The following is a 12,372-nucleotide window of genomic DNA, read 5'->3' as shown; positions in this document are numbered from 1 at the left end:
TGTTTTAAATGCACACTCCTCCATTTGTAGCCTCGAAAATAATTGGACAATTGACTAACAAGCAGTTTCATGGCTAGCTGATGGTTTCTGTGTTATTTTATGAAATGAAGCAAACATCCGAAGTTGATTCAAGAAATGTTGAATATGTGTTTTGTTGTTTTTATAGTTTTAGTGTTGAATCCCAAAGTGTTGTCAGTTTAAGTGAAGAAGGCCACAGTTATGTTGAAAAAAAAAAACCAAAACCAAAGATAAAGCTTTCAGAGAGAGCAAAGCCTTGAAGTGACCAAATCCACAATCTGGTATATTCTTTACAAAAAGCAATGTACGGGCCAGCTCACCATCAATAGGGCCTGGAAAAACAACAAAAGACAAAGTGCATGATGACATTTCCATGGTTAAGAAAAACAGCCTCACAACATCTAAAGAAGTCAAGAACATTATTAGGGAGGGAGGCGTATCAGTGTCGAGGTCCCTTCATAAATGGAAATGAAGAGGGTTTACAACAAGGCGCAAACCACTGGTTACACTCAAGAGCAAGAGGGCTGGATTAGACTAAACATCTAAGATTAATTTGTACCAGAACGATGGGAAAGGAAAAGGTTCCAGAAGGAAAGGAACAGCTCGTGATATGAAGCATGCGATATCATCAAAGAGGTGGAGGCAGTGTTATCACATGGCTGCCAGTGGAACCAGGTCACTAGTGTTTATTGATGATGTGACTGATAGAAGTAGCAGGATGAATCCTGAAGTGAACAGACCTGTACTCTGCTGAGACTCGCCAAATGATGCAAATGGATAATTTCCCAAAGCACACTACAAACGCAAGAGTTTCTCAAGAGCAAAGAAATTGGATACGCTTCAATTGTCAAGTCAGGCACTTTAAACTAAAGCCAATAGAGGACCTTTTTAAGTTATTAAATAGAAAACTGAAGACAGACAGACCCATAAGGAAGCAGCAAGTGAAGGCAGCTACCGTAAAAGCTCAGCACGGGACCTCAAGGGGGAAAACACAAAAAACCTTTACTCTCTTTGGACGAATAGTCTGACATCTGACACCTCAACTAGAAGTAGTGTGCGTCCGATTATTGTGTAATCGTCAACAGGCTTCTGCTTCTTTTCCTTCAGATGCAAAATTTCTGAACATACCACCTGCTTCATCTTCTGTCTGAAGCCAGTTTCTGCGTTTTTTTTTTTTTTAACATTTTCTAAGAAAAATACACTTTTCCGGTTTAATCAAGTACTATTATTATGAAAAGTCGAAGATGTGCACGTGGATCACAGACTCCCAGTATTCAGTACTCCGAAAGAGCTGTCATTATATTTCATTCTATATATTTACGTTTGTTTTATATATACACTGAGTCTAATCAGCTAATGACATGGAGGCATGTAGACTGCCGTTTAAATTAAGAATCAGAATTGGGGAAACAAGGTGACTTAAGTAACTTTGAATGTGGCATTGTTGTTTGTGCCACATGGGCTGCTCTGAGTATTTCAGAAACTGGTGAAATCTTTAGGGTTTACAAAGAGTGCTCCAAAAAAGAGAAGCTACCCAGTCAGCTGAGCTTCTGCAGGTGAAAATATCTTGTTTGACATCACAGGTCAGAAGAGAATAGTCAGTCTTCTTCAAGCTGATAAGAAGCCAACAGTAACTCAGATAACTACTTTTGATATCTTAGGTGTGGAGAAAAGTGTTTTCGTACACACAGCTAGGGCAAGACACTAAAGCAATAAAGATATGTGGTGCACAATAACCTTTCCTCACTAGAGATACATGGGATAGGGTCAATATAAAGTCAGTAAATCCCATTACTTCCTTGTTTTGACAGACCACATGAAAGGGAGTGAGCATCATCAAAGACAAAATGAAAACAGAAAACTCGGGTGGTCGAGTTTCTGAATATGACAGGTTAAAGTGCAAAAGACGAGGATATTGTTAAAAGGAAGAGTCAGAGGAATTCAGTGTAGCATACACTACACACTACATACAAAGGCCAGCTACACCACAAATTGTTTTCACCCTCTGCAGCGGTGGCATCCTCATTGTCACGGCTGGCGGAGGGAGCCGTGTGGTGTGGAGGAAAAGGAGGACCCAAGATGCAGCAAACTGATGATACGAGTGATGTTTTATTTACAAAGGTGGTGGTGACAAAAACAGGCAACGAGGTATGAGTACTTTACAAACGGAAACCTAAACTGGGAGAAACTAAGTGACAAACCTGAGACCATACAAAAGGGGTGCGGGGCAGAGAGACGCAGAGACAGGAACACCATAGAACGCAGAGGTAGACGGATGAATGCAGACGAGCCGACAACAGGCAGGAGAACACACAGGGCTTAAATACACACCAGTAATCAGGGGATGAGGGACAGGAGGGCAACACAGCTGGGAGAAATCAGAACTGACGGGACAGGGGAAATGTAACCTGAACACACTCACATCAGACAGAGACCTTCACAATAAAACAGGAAACTCAGACACGGGGAACCAAACAAGACACAGATCTAAACAGACAGCTTCACAAACAGATGGGGTGACACCATAGACAGACAGATCCAGACGCAGACTCAGAGGCAGACCGAATATAACACAGAACTAAAACAATCATCATCATGAAAATGATAACAAACTAAAAGCGCTGGGTCACCGACCCAGGACCATGACACTCATAGTGTACAGTTGCCTGTTTATCAGTACAGTGCGATGCATTGAACAATGCAAGATTTTTCTTAGAAACAAAGAGACAGTAATATTGTAGCCTAGTTTTTAAAAGATGTGTTGCCAGGAAGCTGATGCTGATTAAAGTAATTGGCCCTCGCTACCAACTCCCTGGCCACAAAAAGTTCTCTCAGGCAGCTATACACAGAGTGCAGAGAGATAGTAGTCAGGCCTCACTGTCCACTGCTCTCTCTATTTTAAATCTTATTTATTTATTGTCTAGGAGCAAAAGTGAACAACAATTGAGTATGATTTTTTCATTGTGCATTTCTTTCGTTATTTGTTTGAAGTTCCATAATGTTCTGTCTGTCGTGGTCACCTTCTGACAGAATATAAATAATGTTTCAATGAAAAGGAACCTTTAAGCTTGACAGAAATAGTGATTTGGTTTATATCATGATATCCAATCATATACACAGGTGACCAGTGGCAGAAAACTAGACCCAGTGCCATCTGAGTGCTGCATCAATTGGCGGATACAACTGATGGAAGCTGACATGGCCAGTAAGCTGTTTTATTTCGACTGCTGACCTAGAAGAAGTGCAGTGAAGAATTTTAAATATATATATAGTATTTTTGTCATGTCAGAGCTTATTTTCTTTTATATCTCTAAGTCCTTAAATTCTGGTAGTATTTTCAGGTTAATCTCAAAATACAACATTTTGTTTTCCTGTGCATTTGTTTGAATCCTACCCAGCCTTGATGTAATTGTCTACCCACTGATCAGCTATATTTTTATTGACTTTGTATATTTAGATTTGACTATTAAGAATGAGAAAAATAATGGATTTTTTTGGGCATATTAAATAAAAGGAAAAAAAATCAAACATACAGTTGAATTGGAAATAAATGCAATCAACTAAATAAATAAAGTATGAAAATGAATTGTTTGAATGGGCCCCGGACAGAGTATTGGTAATGGTAACTGTGCAACAGCATTTTGACATCAATTAATCAAAGCTGCATGAATTATTAGCAACTTGCTATGTGTACATCCTGTGTGGTATGGAGGAGGGTGGACACAGGCTTTGTGGAAAGTGTGATTACACATTTGTACTGATTAAATATATAAAACATTTATGTTAATCGTAGGTAGATTTTTCAGAATTATGTATTGAGCTTGATAAATGCTACATATTTTAAAACCAAAGGTACGTACATGTTTTAAAGTATCTCAGTCATAGCCATGATTCCTACCTGCAGCCACAGTTTTAGCTGCCAGCATGCAATAATGTAAACATGTTGGAAGCAAAGTGCCTTTCTCCATGGAGACATTTAAAGCTTAGATGAGCTCAGTAGCAAGGCTTCAACTGTGCTCGAGGCTAACAGATGGTCAACTTATGGCCCTCTTTTTGAGGATGGTGTGTGTGCGAGTTTATAGCTGCACATATGCATTAACTCACACGTCAGCCCTTTGTTGAGAGAGAGCAATGGGAACTGAGATTTCGCTCCACAGAATGGTATGGCTATTTAAAGGGAGGCAACACAACAAAAGGGGGAGACTGGGAAGAGAGAGTGAGATAGTGAGCGAATGGATTCCAGTCATATGTTTACCTGCCAGTGGTGCTTTTTCTGTACTGTTGCCATGGCAGCAATGGCTCGCTGTATGTGTGTGTGCGCTGCGAGTCTGTGAGACAAGGGATGTAATTCTGCCTGTCACCAGTGTAGCCTGGAGCTGACTCCCCAGCTGCTGGTTGCCATGAGACCAGACAGACACATCCTCCTTTTCAGTGATGAATCTTTTCTCTGGATGTTCAAATCACATTAAGTACATTTTGTTTTCTGAGAAATGTCAAAATTAATATCCACTTAGACTATGTATAACATAAAACGTAGTGTCAACTTTTTAAAAGTGTTGGGATTAAAACTACTAGGGTACATATAGGGATGATTAGCAGGCTAGCTATATCATTAAAGATGTACCCCACACAGCTTTTCCCCGTGCAGTACACACCAAACAGAAACAGCACACTGTGAGTTGATTAAGTGAATTGTTACAAAATAAGACCTGGAACGTCCTCTCTTCAAAAATGGCATGCCATTTTATATCTGCATCCATGCTTTTAAACATTTGATATGTTGTACTAAGACTTTTTTCTTTGAAAAATATATTCCAATTTAAATTTGGTGCCAGCAACACCGCAAAAAAATGTAACAGGGAACAGAGTTGAAACATGTTACAACTAATTGCTTGCATCAAAGAAAGGTCGAGTGTTCCAGAAGTAAAGATTGAGAGGCGAGCAGCCCAATATTTTAATAATGTTTTTCAGCGTGAAACTGCTAAAAATGTCACAATATTCAAACAAACAGAGAATCTGCAGATGTCTCTGTGTGCAAGGGACAAGGCAGTGATGGAAACACAACTTGAATGACTGTGATATTCAGGCCTTCCTATGACACTGCATTGAAAACAGTTGCAGCCTGCTCAGCATGTAAAGCCCTTCATTTGTTCAACAAACTTCTTGGTCGTTGCTAGCTAACTAACGAACTAAGCAAATGGTTGACCATTTACCGTAATATCAAACTCTGAAAAACAAGATGAGAAAAGGAACTAGAAGTTACAAGTAAAAAAATTAGAACCACAAACCAAATATAAGCTGTGTTTTTAGATGTTAAACATGTCACATTGACATTCTCAATATTTTTTAATGATTATATTTATAGGTTTCAGAGGCCAATTTGACATTCACAGTTTTTTGTCCTTTTATACCTTATAGATGTATTTTACAGAGAGCTATGCCCCTCTGCCTCCACCGGTTGAAGCAGATGACGGAGTCTGGTTGTCCCTGAGCTTGCTTCCTGTTAAAAAGGAGTTTTTCCTTCCCACTCTCGCCAAATGCTTGCTCATAATAGGTTGATCTGATTGTTAGGGTTTTCTCATAGGCTCTCTTGTAGGGTATTTACCTCACAATGTAAAGCGCTTTGAGGCAACTGTTGTTGTGACTTAGCAGAAATACTGCTCAGGTGAGTTAAAATCATGTATCATACCTTATCATATAAGGTATGATACATGATACATGGGTAAAATCGTAACATTGTACCTTCTTTTTTTCCTGAAGAGTTCCTGAAATGACCGAAGTGGAGCCAGTGCTGGACTTTGCCTCCTCGGGGCGCTCAGGGAGGAGAAATGCCCTGCCTGATATCCTGGGCTCTCCAGCGGGTGTAAACCCTGGTGACTTACCTCTAAAACTGGCTGAGCTATCCCTAAAAGGTGATATTTCCCTTTAAATGTGTTTTTTTTTAAACTTAGTACTTTAGCATGTGAAGCAATATATTTGATTATTTAGAAACAGTATAATGTAAACTAAGGACACTTTGAGAGATGTTTTTGTGAACTTGACTGAGATATTTGATCCCCGGAAGCCTTTATGTGGCTCATCTATGGCTTGAAGCTATGGCAAAGTTTTTGAGATTTAGGAAAGGTTGTCCTTGTCTAAATACATCTCCATTTAGTAGCAGATGGGTGAGCTTTAGGCTAGGAATGTCACTAGGGAAATGCTGCCCATTTCCCTGTCATGCATCACAATTGCTAAAAGTGTGTAGCTACCAGGAGTGCCAAATTTGAGCCATTGAGCATCTTTGGCTGCATGTGTAGAAAACAAATTAGCATCTAACATAACACAACATGGTCGTGCAATTCATCTTACAGACCCCAAAAATGAAAATACAGGTTTGCTCACATGAACTCGGATCTTTTGGAATTCCTCCAGCAGTGGCAGAGAGACACTTTGTTTGCCTGCATTGGGGTTTCTGAAAAAAATAGCAGCCTTAAAATGAAAGCAAAAACAAAAAATGCCAGGCACGCACTGTCACAGTCATTTATGAACAATAGCTTTGGAAAGAAGTTCCACATTTGTGCCTTTAGAAGTCATTTTTGAGTTTTGTGTGCAGATGGTCCGGGAGGGGCTCAGTCACCCACGGCGGAGGAGCCACCAGCACCGCCAGAAAGCTCAGATGGGAAAGAGGGATCATAGGGACTCGTTTATTTACCTCCCCGGAGGCCTACAGAGATAACCTGAGAGAGGATGAGGAACGAGGCAGAGGGCGACCTATGGGAGAATGAGTGATGATCTGTGGAGAGTCACACCGTTTGCGAGGAAGCTGAGCCACGGAGGGAGGGTGATGGATCCACTCCCAAAGGACTGGAGCCAAGAGCTTAGGACTGTTTTGGTACTTTCTAAAAAGAGTCAGACGTCACCTAGTTCTGAACCACATAGTGTGTGCACGTGTGCATATATGCATAAACGCGGATACGCTACATTGGGAATAAAAAGGACAATGACCGATTGTGTCCTGTACACTCTTTATTACAATTTTTCTATGATTTATTTAAAACGAAAGAAAAAAGGAACTTGTGAGTCAAAATGTAACGCACCATTTTCCTTGCATTTCCTGCAGATCTCTGTTTTGTAGCTCTGTGTGTTCTTTGACAGTAGTTTAACTGCAGCCTGTAGTGGCTCGATCCTTTTTAACTCATTACACGACTTAAGAAAACTGGGAACTGTGTTATCCGGCTCATTTATGCTTTTTACACTAAATATGTATGATCTAGTGTGCATTTTCAAATGAGTCTATAACTACACTGCAGTTGTACAGTTTGTATCCTTCATCACCAGACTGTTTTAACCATAACAGCAACCAGGGACTCTTTGCACTTTTTAGGGATGATTTGGTGCAACGTGATGATATGGCAACCAAATAAAGTGTAGTCCATATCTTGAAACATTCCTTTAGAGAATAGTTTCCCACTGCCAACACTACTTCATTGTAATACTGAGAGAAAAATTAAGATTTCATTTTGTTTTTGTTTCATTGTTTTGCTTTTCAAAGTCTCTTCATTTTCCAAATATCTGAAAATGTGCCTAGTGGCAGTTTACAACTAAAAGTGGGTGTTGTGTTCTTTCTCTGTGAGGTACTGTTATTGCAAATTCCGGGGCTCTTGATATTTCCTCAGTTTTAATAGGAGGTATCGTTAAAAAAACCCATCTGAACTACTTGGACTGTGGATGAAAGAAGAAAACACTGGCCGTAAAATCCATTTTGTCTGCGGTGACAGCAGCATACGCTTGGGCGCGGGAGCAAGCGTTAACAAATGCTGCAATCTCCACAATGTGTTTCTAGTGCTGAAAATGGCAGCAGTTCCCCTTCTGTCTCACTCGCACGGAGAAAAGTCTGTTCGCGCTCATCAACACATGAGCAGAACTGTGAATAGGACGCGAGCTGGAGAGTGAGAAACAACAGCAAGAGTTCACACTTTGCCAGCTATCCCCTCTCTGCTACTGTACATATACTATATTGTAGTAAAATCCATGTGTGTCATACATGCTGCCTGTATGATTACTGGACTGTACCCACAAACAAAAGGTGTTTTGTAATTGTCTCTATTTGAAGATGTGTTGACTGGTGGCCTGTCTTTATGTGGATGTGTTTCACAAATGCAACAAGGAAAACCTGACGTGCTGCTGCCCAGTCTGTCTTTATTCCTTTTTTTGTTTTGTTTTTTATGCTGTACTGATAAAGTGTCTGTGGTCTGTCTGACGCTGATCAACACATTTTAAGAGACCGATGAATCAGAGGTGTATGTTGTAGTGTCCTAGTGCATATATTTTACTTAACTGGATTGAATCCTTTATGTTGATTCTATCTGGTGGTGAAAATTGCCATATTAAATCTCCAAGCTTTACCTATACTGCAGTGTGTTGAATACTTTTTACTAATTTGCTTATTCTAATATTTGCTAGAATTTTTGATTCAAGACTGGCTATACGAGTCTGACATGTGGCCCGTATTGACGTATTTTCAAAATATTTAATCACTAATAGCTGTTAAAGGAGTTGTTTACCTTTCATAGTTAGCATGTAAATACTGTAGCTACTTTCAGCTTCTCTCTTGTCACAAAGTAGCACTACAACAGGTAGCAACACACGCTGTGATGCCCTTCCTGACGCAACCCCAACAGGGATTTGTTTATCCTGCTAGAAGGTGAGCAGTAGCCTTTACTTGCCAGCTGAGCATGTGAACCACTACACTATGGAGCCACCACTAATCGTATACACTAACATGAATAACTGAACCCCTGACTGAAAACCCTAAATGCTGACCATTTTTGTCAAATGAATTATATCTCTATTATAAACTTAATTTGCTGTATTTGTAAAAAGTCTAAACAACAGATGCCTGGCATGAAGGGGAACCACCAGGTTAAATGTGTTTACAGATTTCACAATGCTGCATATGTGAGTAAAGTTGCATAAAGCTTTTTTGCCTCCAGGGTGGGTTGTGACAAGTCTGATAAGTAGCTCTCCAATAGCATGTAAAGTCGTGTGGATTTGCAATATTCAGATCATGCTGTTTTAGAACAGAAGAAAAACGGTGTTGTGTTTGACGCCTAAAAGCTCAGTCTGTTTTTTGTAAATTTCCTCCAGAAGTGCTTTTGCCAGTTGTAAGGCAAAAAGGGAAGGTATGGATCTATGGACACAATTCGGTATAGTAATTTGAAAAAGACAGTAAACCCTCTTTCAGCACCAAGGTTTTGAGGACATGATAAAAAAAATAATCTGGTCCTTATCAGGTTCAGCCGGATTCAAATTATTTAATTATTTAAAATAACTCTGACCTCAGATTAAGAGTAACACATAGCCATTCCCCTTTTTATTTATTTAACACAAACAAGAGTTCTGTGGTGAGAGGAGAACCTTCCTGAAGGACAACCATTTCTGCAGCACTCAGGCCTGTATGGTAGAGTGGCAAGGTGGAAGCCTAAAAGCAAGCCTGCCTGGAATTTGGCAAAAGGCACCTGAAGGACCAGATCATGAGAAACACAATTGTCTGGTCTGATGAAACAGAGATTGAACTCTTCCACCTGAATCATCATGTTTGGAAAAAAAACAGGCACTGCTCGTCACCTGGCGAATACCTTTTCTTACAGTGGGGCATGGTGGTGGAAGTGTCATGCAATAGGGATGGTTTTTGGCAGCAGGAACTGAGAGAGTAGTCAGGGTAGATGGAAAGATAAATGCAGCAGTGCACAAGGACATCCTTGTTGATGACCTGCTTCAGCCTCTTCTCCCTGTGCTGGACCTCTGTAACAGAAACGAAGCATGTGAAATGCTGCATCCATTTCAATCCTACTATTACTTGACAACACCTTCAAAGAAAATGCCAATTTAGCAAGCTCAACTGACAGGCCAAAAGTGTCACCATGTAACCAAGCAGGAAGTTTGATGGCTAAAACCAAAAACACTTACAGTTGCTCAAATAGCCTTGTGAGGTCCAGCTGGTACAAAAATACTTTAGTATCTGTTTTAGTAAGTAATGTCTCAGTGGATAAACAAATAGCAGATTACATTTGAGTTGAAGCTTAATGTTAGGCCAGTTTGAAAGTGTGCTGACACAGGAGCTTTAGCCCATCACCGTGTGCTCGGCCTCACCTCAGTTAAGTTATTGTATTGAATCTCTGAACTGTATTCACAATTTGTTGCATTTTAAAACAGTTTTTAATGAATTTATCTGACACATATATTTATCTGACAGATAATATTCAAGGGTGTGGCTTGCTACCTATTTGCTAATGTTGGCTGACAACTTCAATCTCCAGTCTCTAAATATGCTAACTTATGTCTCCAGAAAGTAACAGTGACATTCAGTTCAATTCAATTCATTTTGATTTAATTCAAGTTTATTCCTTTAGCGCCAAATTACAACAACAGTTGCCTGGAGACACTTTATACTACAAGTTCAAGTGTTAAATTCAATTCTAGCTTTAACAGGGAGCCAGTGAAGAGAATCCAATACAGAGGAAACATGATCTCTCTTTCTCATCCTTGTCATTGCACCCGCTGATAATGTATTACAGTCGTCCAGCTTAGAAGTATTGAATGCATGAACTAGCCTTTACTCATCACTCTGAGACAGCATATTTCTGAGTCAAGTACTATAACCTCAGTTTCTACTTTCTTTTAGTCTGAATGTAGAAAAACAGCAAATTAGTTCATCCATTAGAGTTCATCCAGTCCTTTATCTTTTTAACACATGCCTATGATTTGACTAGTTAATTTGTGCCGTCTGGCTTTATAGATGAATATAGCTGGGTATCATCTGCATAACACTGAAAATATACGCAGTGTAAAAAGTATAATAATAATTATTGCTAACTTGCAGATGTAAACGGGTGGGTTTTAAGTTGGTATTTGAATTGTGTCAAAGAGTCTAGCTGATGATGCTGAAGTGCTAATAGCCCCTGAGATGAGGCGAGTAGAGCTAAAGGCTCTGGCACCCATGGTGTTAAATTTGAATTAAGGAACACTTAGAAGACCAGCTGAAACTGAGCGCAGGGCTGAGGTCTGAAAAATATTGGGGTAACAAGTCACTGTGAGCTTTAAAAGTGAAATTCAAAATCTTATACTGGATCCATTGAGGAATGTGGAAACAATGAAGCTGGATGAGAATAGGGGTAATAGTGTCATTAGACTCGGTGCGAGTGATGACTCTGTAGTATTTGGAGCTGATTAAGGATCAATGGTTCCAGCACAGAAGCCTCTGGAACTGTAACCAACCTTTGAGAAGACATGCACAACCTGAAATCTGCATTCTAGAGTTAAAATATTGTGATCAGCTGTATCGAATGCATGAGTCAAACAAGACAAACACGGAGCTGACTCTTGGGATTCTCACTAGTTCAGTTTCTGTGTTATGATGATCTCTGAATCCTGACTGAAACTCTTCAAACAGGAAATTCCTCTGCAAATCTTTAAAAAAAAAGAATTAAAAAAGAGAAAGGTTAAAAAAATCAGTCTATAATGACCTAAGACAGCTGGATTAAGTCTGGATTTTTTAAACAGTGGTTTAATTACAGCCACCTTGAAAGCCTGTGCTAACAGAGATAAAGAGGTCATGTTTAAAATGGAAGCATTAATTACTGGCAGGACGTCTTTGAAATGTGTCTGTTAGGAATGGAGTCTAACAGACACATTTCATCGTTTGGAGTAACTAATTATTGAAGGTAGTTTAGTGAGCCCCACAGCTCCCTTTTTTCACTTGTCACTTGGTTAGTCATTACATGCAACAGTCCCACAGCATGGGATTGAAAGTTCTAATGTAAAAGATGTGGGGTCAACTGCAAACTGATAAAGACAAGTAAACCTCTGATTAGACAGCTAGTTGATGTTCAAAGGCAAAAGAAGACTAGATTAGACAGAATCCTAAATAGCCATAATAACTAAAGACAGCTGAAGTTGTGAAAATCGCTCTCTACATCTGTAAAACAGGATGACCGTGGCTCAGGGGGTTGGGAAGCGCATCTGTAACCAGAAGGTCGCCAGCTTGATCCCTGGGCTCGCTGTTCTGGTCGTTGTGTCCTTGGGCAAGACACTCTGCCCTACTGGTGTTGGCCAGAGGGGCCGATGGCGCGATATGGCAGCCTCACTTCTGTCAGTCTGCCCCAGGGCAGCTGTGGCTACAACGGTAGCTGCCTCCACCAGTGTATGAATGTGAGAGTGAATGAATAGTGGTATTGTAAAGCGCTTTGGGTGCCTTGAAAAGCGCTATATCAATCCAATCCATTATTATTAAAATAAGGGCATGTGTGGATCAATTAAAGTGTGCACAAGCACTTATTTTTTCCTTCAAGTATGAGCATATTGGCACCTGCCTGT

At 40.0% G+C, this 12,372-nt stretch overlaps 1 protein-coding gene across 2 annotated transcripts in view; it reads left to right on the top strand.

The window, feature by feature from the left end:
• Positions 1–8,406, top strand: part of pkib (protein kinase (cAMP-dependent, catalytic) inhibitor beta) — a 32,788-nt gene extending 24,382 nt beyond the window's left edge. Inside the window, exons 3-5 of one of the 2 annotated variants that reach the window (XM_085395978.1) lie at positions 3,139–3,223; positions 5,779–5,930; positions 6,611–8,406. In XM_085395978.1, coding sequence (XP_085252104.1) covers positions 5,789–5,930; positions 6,611–6,693 — 225 coding nt within the window. In that variant the 5' untranslated portion in view covers positions 3,139–3,223; positions 5,779–5,788 and the 3' untranslated portion in view covers positions 6,694–8,406. The remainder of the gene's footprint in view (positions 1–3,138; positions 3,224–5,778; positions 5,931–6,610) is intronic. The other variant, XM_085395976.1, reaches the window with a different exon arrangement.
• The last annotated feature ends 3,966 nt before the right edge of the window (positions 8,407–12,372 follow it).

Source organism: Rhamphochromis longiceps, linkage group LG22, assembly GCF_057381845.1.
Source record: "Rhamphochromis longiceps isolate RC_006_pf linkage group LG22, R_longiceps_female_GT1.1, whole genome shotgun sequence".
Taxonomy (NCBI): Eukaryota; Metazoa; Chordata; class Actinopteri; order Cichliformes; family Cichlidae; genus Rhamphochromis; species Rhamphochromis longiceps.
This window is presented reverse-complemented; position numbering and strand designations above follow the sequence as displayed.